The sequence below is a fragment of the Ranitomeya imitator genome, chromosome 2, assembly GCF_032444005.1.
Source record: "Ranitomeya imitator isolate aRanImi1 chromosome 2, aRanImi1.pri, whole genome shotgun sequence".
Classification (NCBI taxonomy): Eukaryota; Metazoa; Chordata; class Amphibia; order Anura; family Dendrobatidae; genus Ranitomeya; species Ranitomeya imitator.
In genome coordinates this window covers 731896625-731922734 of record NC_091283.1, presented here as the reverse complement: position 1 = coordinate 731922734, position 26110 = coordinate 731896625, and the positions used below count along the sequence as shown (strand labels likewise).

Below are 26110 nucleotides of genomic sequence, written 5' to 3'. Positions count from 1 at the left end.
CATAGAAGCTTTTTGGCAGTCTATTAATAGTGTTTTGACAGGCTAATTGCACTTTTCAGCTGAAGAGAACAATCCATAATATATCTTTCTGTGCCCCTAGACAGTAACTGTTCTTGGCAGCGCATCATCCTGTGCAAATGGGACGTGTGCTGCCAAGAAATCACAGTTATAGAGCATTTCATCCCATGACTGAGCATTCTGCATGTTTGACACGTGGTTTGACCTGGCCAATTATCGCAAAACTCATGCTTCAAGGATCCCTCCTTCATATCGGCAAATGTATATGCACCTTTAGGATTATTCACCAGGATTTGATCAATTGGATCTAGTCTTTGTGACTAGAGATGAGCGAACCTTTTAATGTTTGATTCTGCTCAGCGAACTTCCCAATGTTCGACAAACAGTTCGCTGTACTTATCCAAACCCTATTGAATTCAATAGGAGTCAAAGCCAAACGCATAGACAACACCTTTTGGGGGACCCAAAAGCTCCCAAAACAGCTCAAATTAGGGGCAGACACCAGGAAAAATCACATTAATTGACCCAAAGTCCAAATAGGGACATGGTACAGGGCCTGGGACAGGGCTTGGACCAGCATTTCTAGCTTAAACATTGATCAGTAACAGGTGAATGATTTACACAAGTAGGCCTAGTGCTCTGAGGGCCATGCCAAATTCAGGCAACACACATGAAGGAGACCTAACTTAGAGGCCAAACATTTACAAAAATTAGGGGCAGACACCAGGAAAAGTAGCATCAAATGACCCACAGTAGAAATGTTATAATGGTGCAGCACTCAGGCATGGACCATGCATGAGACAGGGTCTGGACCAGCATCTACAGCTTTCAAATTAAGTTGAAATTAAGAGGTGGGTGAGGGAACGGTGTAAACCTGCTGTACTGCATACCCTGCCAAATTCAGGCAACACATGTGAAGGAAAGCCAACTTGGAGTCGAAACATTTCCAAAAATTATTGTCAGACACCAGGAAAATTGGCATAAATTGACCCACAGTACAAATTTTTAATGGCGCAGCAGTGAGGCATGGGCCATGCAAGAGACAGGGTCTGGCCAGCATTCACAGTTTTGAAATTCAGTTGAAATTAAGAGGTGAGTGAGAGACCTGTGTAGGCCTGCTGTGCTGGGAGTCCTGATGCCTCATGTAACAGCTCAAACTGCTTTTCTGCTTAGCCACATGCAGCTTTGTAGACTACTATTGTTAGTAGAGATGAGCAAACCTTTCAAAGTTCGGTTTGGTTTGGTTCAGCAAACTGCCCGATGTTCATTGAACAGTTCATCAAACACACCCGAACCCCATTGAATTCAATGGGAGGCAAAACCAAATGCATAGACAACACCTTCAGGGAGGCCAAATAGCTGCCAAAACAACAGCTCAAATTAGGGGCAGACACCAGGAAAAGTGGTATCAATTGACCCAGAGAACAAATAGTATAATTGCACAGCATGGATGCATGTGCCAGCGCCTGGGATAGGGCTTGGACCAGCATTTTTAGCTTAAACATTGATCAGTAACAGGTGAATGATTGACACACGTAGGCCTTGTGCTCTGAGAGCCCTTCCAAGTTCAGGCAACACACATGAAGGAGACAACTTGGAGTACAAACATTTAAAAAAAATATTGCAACACACCACTAAAGTGGCATCAATTTTCCCAGAGTAGAAATAGTATAAAGGGGCTTTCAAACCCCTTCCACTATAGGCAACCCAACAGATGGAGACCCATCAGATTGAGACCCAACAGATGGATAGTGTCCACATTTCAAAAAATTATCTAAAGGGCGCACAGCTGTGCTGTTGCTAATGAAAGGGAGTCAAGTAGCCCATCCAGTAATAGAAGTTTTCAGTTGTCTTTGGATAGGATGAGCCAGTGTCATTACTATCTACCCAATGTACACCTCTGACTCCAAGCCTATTCCCCCTTCGACCTCAACCTTGCTTTTTTCCACTCATATTGGATGTACCATTCCCTTCTTTTAACCAGCTGCTTCACAACCCTAGGCCTGTCACTATATTAACAACTAGCTGAAGAGCCCGGCGTTGCCTGGGCATAGTAAATATCTGTGGTTAGTTATAGCACCTCACTTCTCTTATTTTCCCATCACACCTCTCATTTTCCCAATCACATCTTTCATTTTCCCCCTCACATCTCTCATTTTCTCCCTCACACCTCTCATTTTCTCCCTCACTCCTCTCATTCCTCCCTAACACTTGTCATTTCGACCTCACATCTGTCATTTTCCGATCACTCCACTATTTTCCCTCGCTCCTCTCATTTTGCACTCACACCTTTTCATTTTCACCTCACACCCCTCATTTTCACCTCAGTATATACATGTTTGCATATCCCTTATATATAGTATACACCTGTATGTCATATCCTGTATATAGTATATACCTGTATGTCATCTCCCCTGTATATAGTATATACCTGCTGTGTGTCATCTCCCCTGTATATAGTATATACCTGTATGTCATCATCTATATATAGTATATACCTGTATGTCATCTCCTTCTATATATAGTATATACCTGTATGTCATCTCCTCCTGTATATAGTATATATCTGTGTCATCTCCTCCTGTATATAGTATATACCTGTATGTCATCTTCTATATATAGCATATACCTGTATGTCATCTCCTCCTGTATATAGTACATACTTGTAGGTCATCTGCTCCTGCATATAGTATATACCTGTGTGTCATCTCCTCCTGTATATAGTTTATACCTGTATGTCATCTCCTCCTGTATATAGTATGTACCTGTATGTCATCTCCTCCTCTATATAGTACATACCTGTGTGTCATCTCTCCTGTATATAGCATATATCTGTGTGTCATCTCCTCCTGTATATAGTATATACCTGTGTGTCATCTCCTCCTGTATATAGTATATACGTGTGTCATCTCCTACTGTATATAGTATATACCTGTGTGTCATCTCCTCCTGTATATAGTATATACCTGTGTGTCATCTCCTCATGTATATAGTATATACCTGTGTGTCATCTCCTCCTGTATTAGACCTCGTTCACACGTTATTTGGTCAGTATTTTTACCTCAGTATTTGTAAGCTAAATTGGCAGCCTGATAAATCCCCAGCCAACAGGAAGCCCTCCCCCTGGCAGTATATATTAGCTCACACATACACATAATAGACAGGTCATGTGACTGACAGCTGCCGTATTTCCTATATGGTACATTTGTTGCTGTTGTAGTTTGTCTGCTTATTAATCAGATTTTATTTTTGAAGGATAATACCAGACTTGTGTGTGTTTTAGGGCGAGTTTCATGTGTCAAGTTGTGTGTGTTGAGTTGTGTGTGGCGACATGCATGTAGCGACTTTTGTGAGATGAGTTTTGTGTGGCAACATGCGTGTAGCAACTTTTTGTGTGTCGAGTTGCATGTGACTGGTTAGTGTAGCAAGTTGTGTGCAGCAAGTTTTGCGCATGGCGAGTTTTGCGCGTGGTGAGTTTTATGTCTGGTGCCTTTTGAGTATGTGCAAGTTTTGTGTGAGGCAACTTTTGCATGTGTTGCAAATTTTGTGCATGTGGCAATTTTTCCGCGTGTGCAAGTTTTGCGTGTGGCGAGTTTTCCATGAGGTGAGTTTTGCACTTGTGGCGAGTTTTGCGTGAGCCTAGTTTTTGCATGTGGTGAGTTTTGCGCGTGGCGAGTTTTGCGCATGGCGAGTTTTGAGCAGCGACTTTTGTGTTTCGACTTTTATGTGGCGAGGTTGGTGTATGTGTGGCGAAATGTGTGGTGAGGGTGGTATATGTGTTCAAGCACGTGGTAGTGTGTGGCGCATTTTGTGTGTGTGTTCATATCCCCATGTGTGGTGAGTATCTCATGTCAGGGCCCCACCTTAGCATCTGATCGGTATATACTCTTTTGCGCCATCGCTCTCATTCTTTAAGTCCCCCTTGTTCACATCTGGCAGCTGTCAATTTGCCTCCAACACTTTTCCTTTCACTTTTCCCCATTATGTAGAAAGGGGAAAAATAGTTTGGTGAATTGGAAAGCGCGGAGTTAAAATTTCACCTCACAACATAGCCTATGACGCTCTCGGGGTCCAGACGTGTGACTGTGCAAAATTTTGTGGCTGTAGCTGCGACGCCTCCAACACTTTTCATTTCACTTTTTCCCCATTATGTAGATAGGGGCAAAATTGTTTGGTGAATTGGAAAGCGCGGGGTTAAAATTTCACCTCACCTATGTAGCCTATGACGCTCTCAGGGTCCAGACGTGTGACTATGCAAAATTTTGTTTCTGTAGCTGCGACGCCTCCAACACTTTTCCTTTCACTTTTTTCCCCATTATGTAGATAGGGGCAAAATTGTTTGGTGAATTGGAACGCGCGGGGTTAAAATTTCGCCTCACAATATAGCCTATGACGCTCTCGGGGTCCAGACGTGTGACTGTGCAAAATTTTGTGGCTGTAGCTGCGACGGTGCAGATGCCAATCCCGGACATACACACATACACACACACACACATTCAGCTTTATATATTAGATCAGTATTTATTTGCTGAGATAGTGTGGCTGGACCACAGAATTAGGACAAAGGATTTATATGCTGAAATGTGGACCGGTGGCTGGACCGCACAATTAGCACAAAAGATCGATATGCTGAAATGTGGACTGATGGCGGGACCACACAGTTAGCACAACGGATTTATATGCTGAAGTGATTACTGGTCGCTGTAGCACAGGATCAGCAGCAGTATGAATTTATATGCTGAATTGATGACTTTTGGCTGCACCACAGAATTAGCACTCCAGATTTATATGCTGGAAGTTCAATTTGACACAGGATCCTATCTATCTGAACTAGCTGAGAATAAACTGCTTATCTAACTATCTGAATACTTACAGCAGCAGCCTCATTGCGCTGTTACACTCACAAAATGGTGCTGAAGCCACATGTCCGCTTTTTATATGGAGGGGGACATGTGACTTCGGCAGCCAATGACACAAGCCCTTGTGTCTGGACGTTGTGGTTGGTTTCTGCGCTCTGATTGGCTTCCGGAATCTCCACACAGATAATTTAAAAGAAAAAAAAAGAATATCAGTCCCCGACTCCTCTGACCTCTCCCCAACCCCTCCCTTCATCAAACATGTCCACCCCGCTCATCATACAGCACCACTATCCTAGCCAAAGTCCTAACAAAAGCATTAGTGGAAACTCAATCATTTACCAAACTATGGCCAAATTTTGCTAATTTTGAGGAAAATGCTCGGGAATCCAAACACAAATCAGAATGTACAAGGTTCATACCGAATTTGAGATTGGCAAACCTTTTCCAAACAAGTTCCCTCAGCTCTATTTGTGACCCCCAGCTATCAACACAATGTAGGGAGCTGTATATCAGTATATAATGAAGACGACACAGTTATTGCAGAACTGTTATCTCTTCATTGTACTGATTTTTGGCTATCCCTAACACCCCACTTATCAAACATTACCAGGCGATATATGAATAAAACATCAATATTTAAGTCCTAGAGAACCCCTTCAAGCTATTATGAAAGTGTTCTATTACTTTAAGTGCTCTATTAATTTAAGCCATAACACAATGTCGTAGAGAAATATTAAAATCCATACAGACATCTCATATCGAATACAGGTCCTTCTCAAAAAATTAGCATATAGTGTTAAATTTCCTTATTTACCATAATGTAATGATTACAATTAAACTTTCATATATTATAGATTCATTATCCACCAACTGAAATTTGTCAGGTCTTTTATTGTTTTAATACTGATGATTTTGGCATACAACTCCTGATAACCCAAAAAACCTGTCTCAATAAATTAGCATATTTCACCCATCCAATCAAATAAAAGTGTTTTTTAATAACAAACAAAAAAAACATCAAATAATAATGTTCAGTTATGCACTCAATACTTGGTCGGGAATCCTTTGGCAGAAATGACTGCTTCAATGCGGCGTGGCATGGAGGCAATCAGCCTGTGACACTGCTGAGATGTTATGGAGGCCCAGGATGCTTCAATAGCGGCCCTTAAGCTCATCCAGAGTGTTGGGTCTTGCGTCTCTCAACTTTCTCTTCACAATATCCCACAGATTCTCTATGGGGTTCCAGTCAGGAGAGTTGACAGGCCAATTGAGCACAGTAATACCATGGTCAGTAAACCATTTACCAGTGGTTTTGGCACTGTGAGCAGGTGCCAGGTCGTGCTGAAAAATGAAATCTTCATCTCCATAAAGCATTTCAGCCGATGGAAGCATGAAGTGCTCCAAAATCTCCTGATAGCTAGCTGCATTGACCCTGCCCTTGATGAAACACAGTGGACCAACACCAGCAGCTGACATGGCACCCCACACCATCACTGACTGTGGGTACTTGACACTGGACTTCAGGCATTTTGGTATTTCCTTCTCCCCAGTCTTCCTCCAGACTCTGGCACCTTGATTTCCGAATGACATGCAAAATTTGCTTTCATCAGAAAAAAGTACTTGGGACCACTTAGCAACAGTCCAGTGCTGCTTCTCTGTAGCCCAGGTCAGGCGCCTCTGCCGCTGTTTATGGTTCAAAAGTGGCTTTACCTGGGGAATGCGGCACCTGTAGCCCATTTCCTGCACACGCCTGTGCACGGTGGCTCTGGATGTTTCCACACCAGACTCAGTCCACTGCTTCCTCAGGTTCCCCAAGGTCTGGAATCGGTCCTTCTCCACAATCTTCCTCAGGGTCCGGTCTCCTCTTCTCGTTGTACAGCGTTTTCTGCCACATTGTTTCCTTCCAACAGACTTACCATTGAGGTGCCTTGATACAGCACTCTGGGAACAGCCTATTTGTTGAGAAATTTCTTTCTGGGTCTTACCCTCTTGCTTGAGGGTGTCAATGATGGCCTTCTTGACATCTGTCAGGTCGCTAGTCTTACCCATGATGGGGGTTTTGAGTAATGAACCAGGCAGGGAGTTTATAAAAGCCTCAGGTATCTTTTGCATGTGTTTAGAGTTAATTAGTTGATTCAGAAGATTAGGGTAATAGGTCGTTTAGAGAACCTTTTCTTGATATGCTAATTTATTGAGACAGGTTTTTTGGGTTATCAGGAGTTGTATGCCAAAATCATCAGTATTAAAACAATAAAAGACCTGACAAATTTCAGTTGGTGGATAATGAATCTATAATATATGAAAGTTTAATTGTAATCATTACATTATGGTAAATAAGGAAATTTAACACTATATGCTAATTTTTTGAGAAGGACCTGTATATGGGTTAAAGGAAAACTAATTAAAACTGCGGAAGTAAGAAAGAGAGAAAGCGGACACATCAGTCTCCATTGAAGTAGGGCACCTGGCAGTGACCAGCTAATTACAGCAGGGAACTGCTGAGAAGAAGACAAGTCTGAGATTAGTTTACCCAAAGGAGAAGTTTGCTTCACAGGCATGAGCTTCCTCTGGTCAAATAATCATTCATAGAGCTTTAAAAGCCACTGGTCAGGGTTGAATATAAAGGTAACATCGTGATAAGGAACAAGACAACAGTTTCTACTGAGACCTCCAAGGGCGAAGAATAAGATATCCTGAAAGTTGGGGATTTCATAAAACTCTAAAGGGCCTAGCACATCCCACAAACAGCCTCCACATGAGCTCACAAAGGTGAGTTGTGTGGGTGTAACTTGGTCATTTGTGAGTACTCAGAAGGTACAGCTCACTGTAGGCTCTGTTCATTTTCCTCTGCAATTTTCATTCTCTTTTGTCATTCCTTTTTACTTTATGTAATTATATATACCATATTGTTTTGTTCCCATTTTTCTGTTATCTTTGTATATTTTTTTAGAAAGATTTTTCCTTTTTGGAATAAATATTTAAAATGTAATAGCTTGGTTCCTCTTTCTTTGTAAACCGTACCCCTGAAAGCTTATGCTACCTTCAAGGGGTGTCCAATTGGCCTGTACAAACGATTGGCAGTGGCAGCTAGTAGTGGTTCCTCTCTTTGTTGTTGTGCAGTTGGCAGTGACTGTACCAAGATAGATATATATATATATACAAATAGATATATTAATATACATACAGCTCTGGCAAAATGGAGACCACCACATCAAAACCCTGTCATGGGCAGCCCAATCTCCAGACCTGAACCCCATTGAAAACCTCTGGAATGTAGTCAAGAGGATGATGGATAGTCACAAGCCATCAAACAAAGAAGAACTGCTTACATATTTGCGCAAGAAGCAGTGTGAAAGACTGGTGGAAAGCATGCCAAGAGGTATGAAAGCTGTGATTAAAAATCAGGGTTATTCCACAAAATATTGATTTCTGAACTCTTCCTGAGTTAAAACATTAGTATTGTTGTTTCTAAATAATTATTAACTTGTTTTCTTTGCATTATTTGAGGTCTGAAACCACTGATTTTTTTTAATTTTGACCATTTCTCTTTTTCAGAAAAAAAAAATACAAAATTTATTGCTTTGAAATTTGGAGACATGTTGTCAGAAGTTTATAGAATAAAAGAACAATTTACATTTTACTCAAAAATATACCTATAAAGAGAAAATCAGACAAAATCAGACAGATCATTTTGCAGCGGTCTCTTATTTTTTGCCAGAGCTGTATATATATATCTTTTATATATACTCCATGTGTTGGAATAGGTGTATATACCATACATTCACTGTGAGTTCTCCAATAACTGGTCTAGTAGTGGAAACAGACGCGGCTTTGTGCATCAGTCAATTGCACAATTGCCCAGACAGTTGAAGCCAGCGGAGTTGCATTCCCCTGACAAACTGGTGGCAGTGGTGGGATCTGGGTGATTTCTCCGGGGACATCTGTGACAAACTGTTAGGGTACCGTCACACAGTGGAATTTTGATCGCTACGACGGCACGATTCGTGACGTTCCAGCGATATAGATACGATCTCGCAGTGTCTGACACGCTCCTGCGATCAGGGACCCCGCTGAGAATCGTACGTCGTAGCAGATCGTTTGAAACTTTCTTTCGTCGTCTAGTATCCCGCTGTGGCGGCATGATCGCATGGTGTAACAAAGGTGTGCACGATATTGTATACGATGTGCGCATAGTAACCAACGGCTTCTACATCGCACATACGTCATGAAATTATTGCTCCAGCGTCGTACATTGCAAAGTGTGACAGCAGTCTACGACGCTGGAGCGATATTATTACGATGCTGGAGCGTCACGGATCGTGCCGTCATAGCGATCAAAATGCCACTGTGTGACGGTACCCATAGCAGTCCTGGGATCTGCACAACCACCCCGGCTATTATCCTTGACACAGGACTTTTCATTAGCGATATTGCTATCAGTTGTGTTATTGGTTCATGGACACAGGGTTAGCTTCGTTCCTCCTTTTCCTAATTTGTACATTAGTTTGCCATCCCATGGGCACAGAAATCATGGCATATTATTCTTGCTTTTTACAAGGTATGGCTAAAGCAATGATCAACCCAGAAAAAGTGAGGTGTCGTAAACACCATGAAATTTTCCTAAGCACTCCTTTGTGTCATTGTTGCCAATATGCATTTGCTGTCCCTATATTTACTGGCCTATATTCCCATTCTATTATTTGTGTGCCAGTAGCATCCATTGTGTTTCTACTAATAACATGACACTTATAAATGAGGAACATTTCCCACTTACGGTATCTGGAACACGTTCTCCAGAGCTGTATGTGCAAACACTTGTGTTTAAAATGTTAGAGCAGTTGCCAAACTTTTCTAATTGTGTTTAAGTATAGTACATGTGACTTGTCTTTAGAACTGAGCGGTACGAGCAGGTGAGGTGCGCCGTATAATATAAGACATTTTTCTTGACAAGTGTCAATTAATACATAAGTGGCTTCCCAAGTTGTATAATTTTATCCAGCACTATGGATGCACTATATGTCACACGATGATACTTTCATCTCACATTTTACCTACAGTTTCAGTTTTACTTAAGGTTATGCAATGTTAATGTTTCATTGATTTCTATTGTTTTGTTATACCTGTTTCCTAAGAGTACGGTTGATAATAAGCGTCTACCAATAGCCTGAGAATAGAGCAGAAATACATTTTGTGTCCACATTCTGCTCAGCAGCAGAGGGTGAGGTGAAAGGTGAAGCTAAACGTGATGTGCCAAGAGCTCCATTTTTACTCCAGTAACTCGTAGGAAGGTTACTCCTCTGCCAGTCAGTTGGACAGGACCCCCACTGATATGTGTGTGCTATATCGGAGGTTGCTCTTATATTGTATTATGTACATGTAAAATGTACAAATCTAAAATGTGGTCCTAAGTATGGCAGGATGCATGTAAATAAGCCATGTACGTTGCGTATATGAAGTATACTGTGTTAGCACAGAGCATGTGATGTGGTTGAGTGTATTTAAGTCATGATTTCCCACAATTTGGAGTCAGACATGGAAGCTGATAACTCAGGTGACAGCTAAACTATCGGATCTAGTCTGTATTGTAATCTTTACCCAAGGGATGGGCACACGTGAAGGTACAATGTGCTAGTTGGGAGGAGAAGGTTCATGGGCCTAAGAGAAGTATTCACCACTGAAATAGAAAAGTGTGGAAAAGTATAGTCACAGAAGAGTGTGCCTGAGAGCCAGTGATCGTGTGTGAGCCAAACTGCGAAGAGTTTCTACGAGTGAGAGAGAGGTCCACTTGTGTACTGTAAGTACTGAGGTGATTGCGTGCCACATCTGTGAGGTGTTGGATGTAGATATCTGAGGCCAGAGTAAAAGCTTCAAGGACACCATTTTGGGGCTGACACATCTGGTCTACCGAGTAGCAGACCCAAAGACAAGGGGCCTCCTATGGGAATGAAGCATCCCCTCTATTTTTGAGGGGAGCACAGAGAGGAGTGTGCGTAGCCAGAGGAGTTTTTAGCTTTCATGCCTGGCTAGGTCTGCTTGAGTGAAACCTGATGGAACCATGCAGAATTGAGTGCAGGGTGACATGCACACAGACACACCATTAGACAATTTGCTAATTATTATATATAGTTTATTTAAATAATGTTCTAGTCTAAGACTTTTCTGGAAATCTCTCCTGTAAAATATACTCAGTATTTTACACTTGCCTATTGGCTTTCTGTCAGAGAACCTGCGTCTGCCTAGTTAAATTTGCTTGGTGATCTGAAACATTTAAGTGTCACAAACATGCAAAAAAATAGGAAATCAGGAAGGGGCAAACACTTTTTCACACAACTGTAAATATATGTGTTGTCAATACAAAGGACTGGCACATTACATTTCTTCCAAAGATCTTCCAAAGGCCCAGGAGGCACTCATTACACGTGAATCAAAGGCGACAGTGGCAGATAAATAGGAAAAGGTTTGTTACAGTAAAAGCAGTCAGGCTGTGGAATGCACTTTCCAAAAAGGTAATAATGGCAAGTACTATATCAGCATTTAACAAAGGGCTGAAAGCATTTTTCACAGCAAATAGCATTGTGAATTATACATAATCTAGCGATAGAGAATGTATACGTGATGGAAAAAGGATGAACTTGATGAACCGTGCCTTTTTTCAACCTATATAACTATGCAACTACCGGTATATTATGTTTGGGAAAAATTTGCATTGTAGAAAAAAAATAGCATAGACCAAGAACTTCACACTTAATTGATATATTGATCAACAGAGTAAAATTCATTTTATGTTCCAAAATGATAAAAAATATAATATAATAATAACAGGAAAGGATATCTTCTCAGGAAATACTCCAGTAAAACTAATATATTGTGGAAGGGTGTGCTTAGTAGAGAGCCTGAAGGGGGTATCATAATTCTGTTTTTGGCATTGTTTGAGTCTCTGCTCCACGGATCGGGCTCTCGGCATCGTACAGTATATCTTTTATTCCAGAACCGTGCTGTTAACAATTTCTTCTTGCTGCTATAAACAATGTGTTTCTGCAAGGTCGTCAGCTTCTCTTATATAGCTGACAACTGATGAAATTAAAATAATGTAATGATCTTTTTTTACAGGACATTAAAATGCCAGGTGAGGCACATGATCCTCAGCCTGTTCTGCGTCAAACACAGTGAGTACCCACACATGAAAAAATATAAAGTCAATATCGATCTGTGCCCAAACACCAGGCCCATATACACAGAGGCAGAGCAGAGGAACTGCAATTCTGTGACCAGCTATGGCATATAATATCGCATCTGATGAAACAAGCAATATTTTTTCCTTTAGATCTATATACAATTCTATATCACTATAATGGTGACCAAACATGTGTAAATGATGATCCCAAAGGTGGTACTTAAAGATAAAATGTTACTTTAATGAAAACAATTAAAATAAAACATGCAAGATAAGAAAGGTGCTAGATCCAATAATGGATGGACTTAAATGCCATAGGCTGTTCCAATACATTGGCTAAAGTGAAGGTAGATGTAAATCAATATATAAGAGGAATAGGGTACAAAATCGGATAGTAAGCCTGTTTGAAATGTGAGTTGGCTCCCAACAGTGTGAGAGTCAATGATCCATCCTTACAAGTACATGTATATTTGTCAGCAAAAAAACAGCTATTAGCAAGTTGTTAGGTTGTTGGGCAGATCTATAGCTGCCCCTACTGTATGTGTCCATATAAGCTGAATCATATAGTGACATTGCTTGCAAATGATTAATATCAAAAAGGCTTTGAGTACCTGATATCAGTTATGTGGAAAACCCTCGGCGTCCCTCTGCCCCAGATAATTATAGATTAAAATTGTGGAAGAATTGCAAACTATATGGAGGGACATAATGGACCATAAAAGTTCATATGGATGATACCATATGGATTGACTTAAATTTTGCTTAACCCCTTTCTGCCATTAGACGTACTATTGCGTCCATGTGGGGTGGGCTTTACTTCCCAAGGACGCAATAGTACGTCATATGCGATCGGCAGCGCTCACGGGGGGAGCGCCGCCGATCGCGGCCGGGTGTCAGCTGTTTATCGCAGCTGACATCCGGCACTATGTGCCAGGAGCGGTCACGGACCGCCCCCGGCACATTAACCCCGGCACACCGCGATCAAAGATGATCGCGATGTGCCGGCGGTGCAGGGAAGCACCGCGCAGGGAGGGGGCTCCCTGCGGGCTTCCCTGAGCCCCCCGCAGCAACGCGATGTGATCACGTTGCTGCGAGGGTCTCACCTCCCTCCCTGCTCCCTCCAGCCCCGGATCCAAGATGGCCGCGGATCCGGGTCCTGCAGGGAGGTAGGTGGCTTCACAGAGCCTGCTCAGAGCAGGCACTGTGAAGGCTGCAGCGCTGCATGTCAGATCAGTGATCTGACAGAGTGCTGTGCAAACTGTCAGATCACTGATCTGTGATGTCCCCCCCTGGGACAAAGTAAAAAAGTAAAAAAAAAAAATTTCAAATGTGTAAAAAAAAATTTAAAAAAATATTCCAAAATAATGAAAAAAAAAATAAAAATATTATTCCCATAAATACATTTCTTTATCTAAATAATAAAAAAAAAACAATAAAAGTACACATATTTAGTATCGCCGCGTCCGTAACGGCCCGACCTATAAAACTGGCCCACTAGTTAACCCCTTCAGTAAACACCGTAAGAAAAAAAAAAAAAAACGAGGCAAAAAACAACGCTTTATTATCATACCGCCGAACAAAAAGTGGAATAACACGCGATCAAAAAGACAGATATAACTAACCATGGTACCGCTGAAAACGTCATCTTGTCCCGCAAAAAACGAGGTTAGGGTTAGGGCTAGGGTTAGGGTTAGGGTTAGGGCTAGGGTTAGGGCTAGGGTTAGGGTTAGGGCTAGGGTTAGGGCTAGGGTTAGGGCTAGGGCTAGGGTTAGGGTTAGGGCTAGGGTTAGGGCTAGGGTTAGGATTAGGGTTAGGGTTAGGGCTAGGGCTACAGTTTGGGTTGGGGCTAAAGTTACAGTTAGGGTTTAGATTACATTTACGGTTGGGAATAGGGTTGGGATTAGGGTTAGGGGTGTGTCAGGGTTAGAGGTGTGGTTAGGGTTACTGTTGGGATTAGGGTTAGGGATGTGTTTGGATTAGGGTTTCAGTTATAATTGGGGGGTTTCCACTGTTTAGGCACATCAGGGGCTCTCCAAACGCGACATGGCGTCCGATCTCAATTCCAGCCAATTCTGCGTTGAAAAAGTAAAACAGTGCTTCTTCCCTTCCGAGCTCTCCCGTGTGCCCAAACAGGGGTTTACCCCAACATATGGGGTATCAGCGTACTCAGGACAAATAGGACAACAACTTTTGGGGTCCAATTTCTCCTGCTACCCTTGGGAAAATACAAAACTCGGGGCTAAAACATATTTTTTGTGGGGAAAAAAAAGATTTTTTATTTTCACGGCTCTGCGTTATAAACTGTAGTGAAACACTTGGGGCTTCAAAGTTCTCACAACACATCTAGATTAGTTCCCTGGGGGTCTAGTTTCCAATATGGGGTCACTTGTGGGGGGTTTCTACTGTTTAGGTACATAAGGGGTTCTGCAAACGCAATGTGACGTCTGCAGACCATTCCATCTAAGTCTGCATTCCAAATGGCGCTCCTTCCCTTCCGAGCTCTGCCATGCGCTCAAACGTTGGTTTCCCCCAACATACGGGGTATCAGCGTACTCAGGACAAATTGTACAACAACTTTTGGGGTCCAATTTCTTCTCTTACCCTTGGGAAAATAAAAAATTGGGGGCAAAAAGATAATTTTTGTGAAAAAATATGATTTTTTATTTTTACGGTTCTACATTATAAACTTCTGTGAAGCACTTGGTGGGTCAAAGTGCTCACCACACCTCTAGATAAGTTCCTTAGGGGGTCTACTTTCCAAAATGGTGTCACTTGTGGGGGGTTTCAATGTTTAGCCACATCAGGGGCTCTCCAAACGAAACATGGCGTCCCATCTCAATTCCAGTCAATTTTGCATTGAAAAGTCAAATGGCACTCCTTCGCTTCCGAGCTCTGCCATGCGCCCAAACAGTGGTTTACCCCCACATGTGGGGTATTGGCATACTCAGGACAAATTGTACAACAATGTTTGGGGTCCATTTTCTCCTGTTACCCTTGGTAAAATAAAACAAATTGGAGCTGAATTAAATTTTTTGTGAAAAAAAGTTAAATGTTCATTTTTATTTAAACATTCAAAAAATTCCTGTGAAGCACCAGAAGGGTTAATAAACTTCTTGAATATGGTTTTGAGCACCTTGAGGGGTGTAGTTTTTAGAATGGTGTCACACTTGGGTATTTTCTATCATATAGACCCCTCAAAATGACTTCAAATGAGATGTGGTCCCTAAAATAAAATGGTGTTGTAGAAATGAGAAATTGCTGGTCAACTTTTAACCCTTATAACTCCCTAACAAAAAAAAATTTTGGTTCCAAAATTGTGCTGATGTAAAGTAGACATGAGGGAAATGTTACTTATTAAGTATTTTGTGTGACATATCTCTGTGATTTAATTGCATAAAAATTCAAAGTTGGAAAATTGCGAAATTTTCATAATTTTCGCCAAATTTCTGTTTTTTTCACAAATAAACGCAGGTACTATCAAATAATTTTTACCATTGTCATGAAGTACAATATGTCACGAGAAAACAATGTCAGAATCACCAGGATCCATTGAAGCGTTCCAGAGTTATAACCTCATAAAGGGACAGTGGTCAGAATTGTAAAAATTGGCCCGGTCATTAACGTGCAAACCACCCTTGGGGGTAAAGGGGTTAAAAAAGGGTTATCTATATATACAGTATAATTGTCTAAGGGTCACTTCCGTCTGTTTGTCTGTCTGTAACGGAAATCCAGCGTCGCTGATTGGTCGTGGCCTGCCGTGACGAATCAGCGACGGGCACAGTCCGGCCGCGAATTCGCCCTTCCCTACTCCCCTCCAGTCAGCGCCCCCTCCCTACTCCCGTAAGTGCCCCCATAGCGGTTTAGCAGTCTGTTAAACGGACTGCGTTACACCACGGCATAACGTGATGTAACACATTCTGTTAACGCTGCTATTAACCCTGTGTGACCAACTTTTGCCTATGCAGCATCAATAGTAGAAAGATCTAATGTTAAAAATAATAAAAATAAAAAATCATTATATTGTCACCTTCCGGCACCTCTCCCGCTCCTCGCAACGCTCCAGTCCCAAGAATGCATTGCGGCAATGACTGGACATGACGTAGTGGTCTCGCGAGACCGCTTCATCATCACGTGATATTGCCGCAATGCATTCTTGGGACCGGAGCGTCACGAGGAGCATCGTTAAACGCCTGGGCTGGATCCGGGGGCCGCCGGAAGGTGAGTATATAACTATTTTTTATTTTAATTCTTTTTTTAACAGGGATATGGTGCCCACATTCCTATATACTATGTGGTCCGTGTTATATACTACGTGGGCTGTGTTATATACTGCATGGGCTATGTTATATGCTGCGTGGCCTGTGTTATATACTACGTCTCTGTGCTATATACTACGTGGGCTGTGCTATATACCATGTGGCTGTGCAATATACTACGTGGCTGTGTTATATACTACATGACTGTGCTATATACTACGTGGCTGTGTTATATACTATGTCTCTGTACTATATACTACGTGGCTGTGCTATATACTACGTGACTATGCAATGCGTGACTATACAATATACGGAGGTTCAGTCACCACCTTGATTATACAGAGCAGCAGCTGTAACCGCACCCCGGACCCTGACTGATGGCCAACCCCAAGGCAGTGCCAGTATCAGGCAGGGTCGGGGGCGCGGTTACAGCCACGGCACTGTATTATCAGGCTGTGACTGAACCAACGCCGGAGCCTCACCGTGACTGAAGCCGAACGCTGTGGGGGTGATAAAGTTAATTTTATCCCCACAACAGTCATCTAAGTGAGAGCACCAGGTAGTCTAATAATGCTATTAAACTGCAGATTAACCCCATATCTGTAGCTTAATAGTGGATTTTCAGGTGATAGGATCCCTTTAACTCTATTCTTTCCAGTAGCATTTGGGTTTCAGTCACGGGGGTAGAACTTGTTTGAGTTGAATCACCACTCTGTGTATAGGGAGCGGCAGCTGTAATGAAAACTAAATGTCCCAGCACTACAAAATACTCGGAGATCACCCGAGCAACAATGCTATTCGCTCATCACTATTCCTAATTAGTGGTAGGCGAGCACTAAAATGCTCGGGTGCTCAATGCTCAGGTCGAGCAAATTCAAATACTCGGGTACTCGACCAGAGCAACTAGCCCAATGTAAGTCTATGGGAAACCAGAGTATTTTTACCGCAATCCCTCCAGGGGCCTTTTAAGGTCTAAAAACGTCTGAAAATTATGGATACACTGCTCAAATGACACAGGAACCTCATGGGGATCGCCCCAGAAGCATTTCTGACTCCTAGGTCATAGCTGTAAACAATGTTGTCAGAGTTTCACGCCATTTTAACAAGTGCACCAAAAAACATACAAAAACGAAACCAAAATGGATTTTACTGGGACATATGTTATTATTATTATTATTTATTTATATAGCACCATTGATTCCATGGTGCTGTACATGAGAAGGGGTTACATACAAGTTACAAATATCACATACAGTAAACAAACTAACAATGACGGACTGATACAGAGGGGCGAGGACCCTGCCCTTGCGGGCTTACATTCTACAGGATTATGGGGAAGGAGACAGTAGGTTGAGGGTTGCAGGAGCTCCGGTGTTGGTGAGGCGGTAGCTCCGGTGTTGGTGGTGCTAAGATGTTAAGGTACATCTTTTCCAGGGTAATGACTTGTATATAAGGCAAAATAATTAACCCCAGACCAAAATGCTCCTCCACCACTTGGGATATGGGATATGTTCACGTGCAGCGTTTTTGATGCGTTTTTCAACTTTAACATTGCTTTCAACTACTACAAATGTATTCACTGGGAAATGTAATTGTAACATTTAACAACCCTAGCTGGCCAACATAAGGAGACAATTCTTGTTTCATTTATGAAGGAGTGACTCTTCGAGTCACAAAGCCTATTTTTAGAGGGGCATCAGGCTGCATTAATAATCTTAAAGAGCCATTATTAAACAGTGGGTCTCCTATGCTGTTATTGTCTATGCAGTGAATGGCTGGGCTGCAAAGAATTACGACGCACCCAATACCCCTTTCACAAGAGGTACAGGAGGGCTTCCTGAAATAATATTGCATTGAATGCCATGCCTCTGATCTTGGCTACAGATTCTTAACCTGTCCTGCCTGCCCCGACCTCGGACCATCTGACCTCCCTTTTGTCTCGCCCATTGGAGGGGTCAGCTGCTGCAGTCATGGGGACTGCCTTGGAGTGTTACCTGATGTCTGTTTGTGGCCCAGCTTATCCTCACTATCATACTACTATGGTGTGCATTATACTACTATGGGGGTGCATTATACTGCTATGGGGGAGCATTATATTATATTTTTACTGGGGTGCATTATACTGCTATGGGGGTGCATTATACTTTTATGGTGGTGCATTATACTATATATGACTATGGGGTGCATTATTCTTCTATGGGGGTGCATTATACTGCTATACAGTATATGACTATGGGGTGCATTAAAGTATTATATATGACTATGGGGGTGCATTATACTACTATATATGACTATGGGATGCATAATACTATTATGGATGACTATGGAGGAAATATGGAGAGACATGAAGCAGAATGGGTGGACACGTGGGTCCAGAATGTGAGATATTATTTCTGCAGGGGCCAATTAAAGGATATTTATTTTTGAGGATACTGTTTTCAGTGTGGGTCCTGTACAGTGCAGGGTGACATGGTCGCTTTTTCTCTTCATCTGGCGTGTTGTAGAGGTTGGGGAATGGGCTCTAGATGACTGTGCTATTTTCTGCAGAGACAAGTCCTGGCTGGAAGACGTGAGGGCGGTGTGCGCTGGATGAAGATGAAAAGTGAAGATGAAGAACTTCAACTAGAGACATCACCGGTGAGTCAGTGTATAATCTGTACACTGACACTATACACTGTATACTATATACAGAGGTCCTGTGTATAATGTTAATGGTTATCACTGTATTATCTGTACACTGACACTATACACTGTGTACTATATACAGAACTCCTGTGTCACTGGTGATCACTGTATTACCTGTATACTGACAGTATATAAAGAGCTCCTGTGTATGATGTCACTGGGATCCCTGTATTACCGGTACACTAACACTATATATAGAGCTCCTGTATATAATGTGATTGGTGATCACTGTATTATCTGTCCACTGACACTGTACACAGAGCTCCTGTTTATGTCACTGGTGATCACTGTATTATCTGTACACTGACACTATATACAGAGCTCCTATGTATAATGTCACCAATGATCACTATATTACCTGGACACTGACACAAAACACTGTGTACTGCAGGGGTGTCAAACTGCAATCCTCAAGGGCTGCAAACAGGTCATGTTTTCAGGATTCCCTTGTACTGCACAGGTGATAATTTAATCACCTACACACATAATGATTACAGCACCTTGTGCAAAGCTGAGGAAATCTTGAAAACACACATGGTTTGCGGCCCTCGAGGAATGCAGTTTGACACCCCTGGTGTACTGTCTACAAAGCTCCTGTGTATAATGGCACTTATGGTAAAATTAGCATTGTTTTTATTATTAATGATCAGTATTGTAGTATTCGGTCACTATGTGGTTGTAATATGTGGTCTGGTCATAGTGTGGCCATATTTGTCCCTTGTACGTGGTATTATTCGGTAACTGTGATGGTAATTTTTGGTCCAGCCATGGTGTGGCCATATTTGTCCCTTGTATGTGTTATTATTCTGTCACTGTGGTGGTAATGTGGTCCGGCCATGCTGTGGCGGTATTTTTGCCTTGTATGTGGTGTTATAACTTACAATGTGGTGGTAATATATGGTCTGGTCATGGTGTGACGATAATTGTCCCTTCTATGTGGTATTATTGTTCATTTTAAAAATTGTGTAGGACTCATTCCTTTAAAGAAAAATAGATAAAAATATACAGAAAAGAGTATTGGATATTTTAACAAATATTTAATAGGTTAGATTAGAGTAGGTCCCGGCCAAAAGAATCTACCTTCTCATGGTGGCTTAAAAAAAAAATCTTTCAGCCAAAACAAAATTTGCTGGCTATGTATGTGATCTGGTGTTAGATGGGAACTGACAATGTGTGAGGATGTGGTGCAGATGTGGAGTTTTTCTATGAGTGGCGGTGAGACTGTGGAAAGTTCTAGGGTCTGAGGCAGAGCTGGAGAGGAGCCTGGGCGAAGTCTCAAGGGGTGCGAAAATTTTGCCAGTATGGGGCCCCGAAATTGCTGGTGGCAGCCCTGCCTTCAATAATCCCACTATCACTGCACTGCCATGTCTGCAGATTTTACCCTCATGTATTGTATCCCTCCTTCTAATTGTAAATTGTGAGCCCTCATGTGAAGTATCCTCTCTCCTTTTGTAGCTGTCACTTTGCCATGTGTAGTTTTACTTGTTTTGTACCTTCATATGTATTGTTAAATTATATGTACTATGAAGCAGGTTTTCATATATACAGTGCCCTGGAATTATGGATATTATAAAATGAATAATAAAAATTACTAAAGGGGAATGATGGATCAAAGTCCAGAGAGTCAATCAGAATAGCCAGGCAGAATGGTCAGCTGGGTAAGAAAACAGTACATTATATCTAGGGATAAAAGGTGAGCGGGGATAAAACAGTGAATAGAGGGAATAGGTGTCACAGAGTTTCCGCGACAGAGCAGTGCCAGAAGACCGCAGCATCTGATGGCTCCTGCTTCGCCGCTGAGAAGAAGCACTTTTCTGGTGTATTAAATGTGTTTGTTTTCTTTCAGCAGGACAGGGGTTAATCGGTCATATGGTAATTCCTGCATTCAGCTGTGCTCGGTTAGCCACTCCTCTCTCATATAAAAGCTAGGCCTTCAGGCCAGATCCTTGTCTGAGATAGCACTTGCTAGATAGACCTGGAGAGTGAGGAACTGGTGTCTGGAGAGCTGGAGGAGTTTATTGTGTGACTGTTGCTTGGTTTGTTCGTTGGAGATTCCTCATCCTTACCTGCCTTATTTTCTTCCCCCCTTCCTACACACCCTGGTGAATATCTCTGTTATTTGTAAGAGTATATTTGTGTGAGTGGAATTTTCTTTTCCCCTTGTCTTTGTTCCCCTGTCTGTCTGGATGGTGTACTGCGGTACACGGTAGCGCCTCTCTTCCACGGGTGGGGGGAAGGGGACAGATGCAGGGCTGCAGCTAGGAGACAGGGCAAGGGTGGAGGCTCTGGCATCCTCACCATCTGAGGTATCCCGGGGAACAGGGCAAGCTAGGGCGCCCCTACTGCTAGGGCCAGGAAAGGTGCCCCTAGTCCCAGTTTACTCGCCAGTCCAATCGTGACAATAGGTGATTGAAACAGAATGCAGGGAGCAGTATTTGGACACCAAACATATCTCTCAATTGATTAGTTGACCAGCTCATATGACTTATGATTTGCAGGTCAGCCAGACTACGTATTAATCCCATATCACAAGCAATCATGCTGGCTGAGTGGTACTTGTGTCACCCAGTGTTTGTTAGGTTTTGTTACCAATTGTCAGGAGGAGCAGGTATATAACAGTAGTAAATTAGTAAAGCAGCTACATAACCTACAAATCCAGAAATAGCGCCTCTCTTTCCCATGAGCTGTATCTGGTATTTGTAACTTGGACCAAACAAATGAATAGTGGTAAACTTGAATACCACATGAAGTCTATTTGCAACAATGGAGTTGTTTCTACAACAAAGCAGCAACATTTTCTCATCTCTTACAACCTCTATGGTGATAAGTTTGATGCCCTTAATCACTGTAAGCAAGTACTATTGCTTCATGTTTGCAGTCTCCTGAGCTTCTGTGCATGCACTACTTAATAAAGAGCACAACTATTCTAGCTAATGGTCTTGGCCACATAATGTTTGCAAGTATAGATAAGGAAATCTGTCAAAATTCATTTTTAGCAGATTCTCTTAACTCAGGGGGAAAATATGATTCTCTTAGAATAAATACGATGTAAACTGTATACAACGGTGTAACTGGCTAGCATCTCCACAAGAGAAATTGACATGCTGCGGTCTGGAAAGATAAGCCGCATGTCAGTGTCTGCAGGTGATACTCGAGTGTCTATGGATGCATAGTGGACATAGGATTTCTTGAAATCCCATCCACTATGCTGTAACATCTGTCCTCTGCGGGTTTGCGGGTAGTATATTGCACAGCCACGTAGTATATTGCACAGCCACGTAGTATATTGCACAGCCACGTAGTATATTGCCCAGTCATGTAGTATATTGTCCAGCCATGTAGTATATTGCCCAGACACGTTGTATATTGCCAAGTGACGTAGTATATTGCCCAGACACGTAGTATATTGCCCAGCTACGTAGTATATTGCCCAGTGACGTAGTATATTGCCCAGTGATGTAGTATATTGCCCAACCACATAGTATATTGCCCAGTGACGTAGTATATTGCCCAGTCACGTAGTATATTGCCCAACCACATAGTATATTGCCCAGTGATGTAGTATATTGCCCAGCCACGTAGTATATTGCCCAGTGATGTAGTATATTGCCTAGTGACGTAGTATATTTCGCAGCAACGTAGTATATTGCCCAGTTACGTAGTATATTGCCTAGTGACGTAGTATATTGCACAGCCACGTAGTATATTGCCCAGTGACATAGTATATTGCCCAGTGACGTAGTATACAGCACAGAGCCACGTAGTATATTGCCCAGTTACGTAGTATATTGCCCAGTGATGTAGTATACAGCACAGAGCCATGTAGTATTTTACACAGCGAAGTAGTATACAACACAGATCCACGTAGTATATTGTCCAGTCACGTAGCATATTGCCCAGCTACGTAGTATATTGCCCAGCCAGGTTTGTCACAGGTTAAAAATAAAAAAATAAACATATACTCACCTTTCCGAGGGCCCCTTGTAGTCCACGGCAGCTTCCGGTCCCAGGGTTGGTATGAGCGCAGGACCTGTGATGACGTCGCGGTCACATGACCGTGACGTCATGGCAGGTCCTTCTCCCATACCATCTTTGCCACCGGAACCTGCAACGGAAGATGGTGACCGGCGCGAGCAACTACGGAGGGTGAGTATAGCAGGTTTTTTTTTTATTATTATTTTTAACATTACATTTTTTACTATTTATGCCGCATAGGCAGCGTCAATAGTAAAAAGTTGGGGACACACAGGGTTAATAGCGGCATTAACCCTGTGTTAGCGGTGACCGGAGGGGAGTATGTGGGTGACAGGCACTGACTGCGGGAAGTAAGAAGCGGCCATATTCGTCTGGACTGTGCCCGTCGTTGATTGGTTGCGGCAGCCATGACAGGCAGCTGGTGAGACCAATCAGCGAATTAATAACCGTGACAAAAGGACAGACAGACAGAAGTGACCCTTAGACAATTATATATAAGATACATATATACATTGTACGTACATTCAGGGGGAGCATCAGTAAACAGCTGCACCCATACAATTGTATTAGTGCAGCGCCCAGGGTCCTGGTCGTTGCAGTAATGTCATTCTTCCACCAGGGGGAGTGATGTTATGTCTGATGGCAATAAAGGAGATCTCTTTACCAGGTATCACCAACCACACACCACACTTCACACTCCAGTCCACCAGGGGGGCTATGCTCCTATTTAGTAGGAAAGAGGGGGGGAAGGAAATAAATCCAGAAAGATAACCTTATGTCTTAAGTAAAATTGCTTTGTTAGAGTGCAAGGCAAGGGGACAGTGATGACAACAGAGTCATCCAATTGTGATGACTCTGATGAAGGTGTTCCGAAACGCGCATTGGGGCGGACACTGAGACGCTGCGCTTGCCAAGGACCGGTCTTTTTGGGGTGATGTATTTATTTTTATTACCGCTCTGTATAGTCTCTAACTACCATTGATGTTGTATGACATGTTTGATACTGCACTATCATGTGTAATATATGGCGGTTTTCCTGCATTCTAGTCTATTATGACTGAGGTTCTGTCCCCTATTGACTTTACAACTTTAATCCTTTATGCTAATGTGGCGTATTAATCTTTTTACTATGTATTGGTAGGCAGCTGTCTCAGTGTCCTATATGCACTGACTGCTTGAATGCACAATTGGATGACTCTGTTGTCATCACTGTCCCCTTGCCTTGCACTCTAATAAAGCAATTTTACTTAAGACATAAGGTTATCTTTCTGGATTTATTTCCTTCCCCCCCTCTTTTCAGTATATGGTTTTGATAACTGTCTTGATCCGCTACTAGGGCTGAACTAATTCTACTGGGAATATTTTTATTATATATTATTTTGTATTATACTTTATTTACAACTTTCCCAGATGCGAGTTTATAGATACTCTCTGCCTTTGGCTACCCCTATTCTTTTTCCTATTTATTAGGGCACTCTTCACAATTAGGTAAAACTGGTGGTCTGGATACGAAGTTAGGCAGAAGCGAGCTGGGCTTCATCCAGTGAGCTGCTATCTGAGCTCCATTCAGGTAGTGGGTCCCTGACAGGGGTGGGATCCTGTCAGAGGCCTAGACAGAAGGACACGAGCTGCACCTGCCTACTGATGCGGCAGCATCCTAAGAAAGAGACATTGAAGGAGAATTGTGTTGCAGAGAGTGAGAAACGAAGTCATAGCAAAAGGAGAGGAAACCAGAGGCGCAGAAGCCGGTAGCCGGAACACCGAGGGAGTCATCGTCTCCAAGCCTGGCTCCAGAGACCGGCAGGACAGCTAATTCCATATTAGTTGCCCGACCCTTTACCCAGGAGGCACAGTGGCAACTGTGGGGGCCGGGGTGTGCTAGAGTCCCTGTAAAAAGCCTCAGGCCATCAGTCATACGGGTTTGTCCTATCCTTACCATCAGGGGGACAGAGAGAAAGACATAACATCCACAACAGTTGTGAGGACCTTACCGAGACACACAGCAGGGAGGTACTACAACACCTAGGCGCTAGAGGAAGGCTACTGATTTCCACCTGGATAAGGGGACTCTGGATTTGCCTTCAGACCGGCCAGACTCCACCTGCCCTGTGATCTGGTGCTCTGGACTGTGAACGCTGAAGCCTTCAGAAAAGGTAAAGAGACTGCAACCTTGTGTCCTCGTTCTTCACTGCGCCTCACACCATCCACCATCTACATTCTGGGAAGCCCTGGGAACATACTTCACCTGTGGGAAGGTATACCATCTAACTGCCATAACATCACCCCAGCGGACCCCTAAGCAGCGTCGGTCACCCTGACCGAATACCACTGGTCACGAATATTACCCCTTTAAAGACTTTCCCCAGTTATTATCGGACGTCCTTAGGGCCACGGACCGGGTCAGCCACCGTGACATCCCCCTCGAGAACCGTTGGGCCCGGTCCCGAGTAACGCCTAGCCCTTGGGGGCACTCCATTAGCAGTTTTGCTTGGTGCAGTGGTTCACTGTACTGTACTACTGGCACTTCACTGAATTGTCCTCTTGTTTTACATTATAGCAATACCCATAGTACTGCAAAGGAAAAGATGGAGCATGTGAAGAATCTGGTGTCTAGCGCAGTCCAAAGCCAAGACATTACTTATTTGGCTGAAAAACTGGAAAACCTTTCACAGAATACACCATTGCGTTTCAGTGATGAAGCAATGAGACCCCCAACAAAAAGCATCTCTCGGTTTGGTAACCTCAGTCAACACTCATTCTTTTCCAGGCATAACCCTCATCCTCATCGTGTTACACATATTCAAGGTATGTTCCCGCAAACTTAGTTTTATCGTAGAGGGTAAAATAGAAATTGCACAATAGACATTTGGATTTTATTCTAAACGCCAGGTTGCACAAATGGTTAGAATCAGGGGCGGACAGGCCATTGGTGCAGCCGCACAGGGGTCCAAGAGGAAAGGGGGTCCTCTATTACCTACAAAGCAACAAGGAGCTTCTGTCATAGACACAAAAAGTGGTGTATTATCATGAACTATTGGACTGCTAAGGGCCCATCTACTTTTTTTGCCCACTAGCTCTTTACTGTCTGTCTTACAATGGTAACAAACCAGTCATGCTCGTTCTGATCTATACCCATTGTCTCC

At 42.7% G+C, this 26110-nt stretch overlaps 1 protein-coding gene across 4 annotated transcripts in view; it reads left to right on the top strand.

Annotated features, from left to right (window-relative positions):
* Positions 1-26110, top strand: part of TBATA (thymus, brain and testes associated) — a 70085-nt gene that overhangs the window by 13432 nt on the left and 30543 nt on the right. For 2 of the 4 annotated variants that reach the window (XM_069753203.1, XM_069753204.1), the window contains exons 3-4: positions 11988-12043; positions 25525-25772. In XM_069753203.1, the coding sequence (XP_069609304.1) occupies positions 11997-12043; positions 25525-25772 (295 nt within the window). In that variant the 5' untranslated portion in view covers positions 11988-11996. Of the gene's footprint in view, positions 1-11987; positions 12044-24909; positions 25121-25524; positions 25773-26110 lie in introns of all 4 variants that reach the window. The other 2 variants (XM_069753205.1, XM_069753206.1) reach the window with 2 other exon arrangements.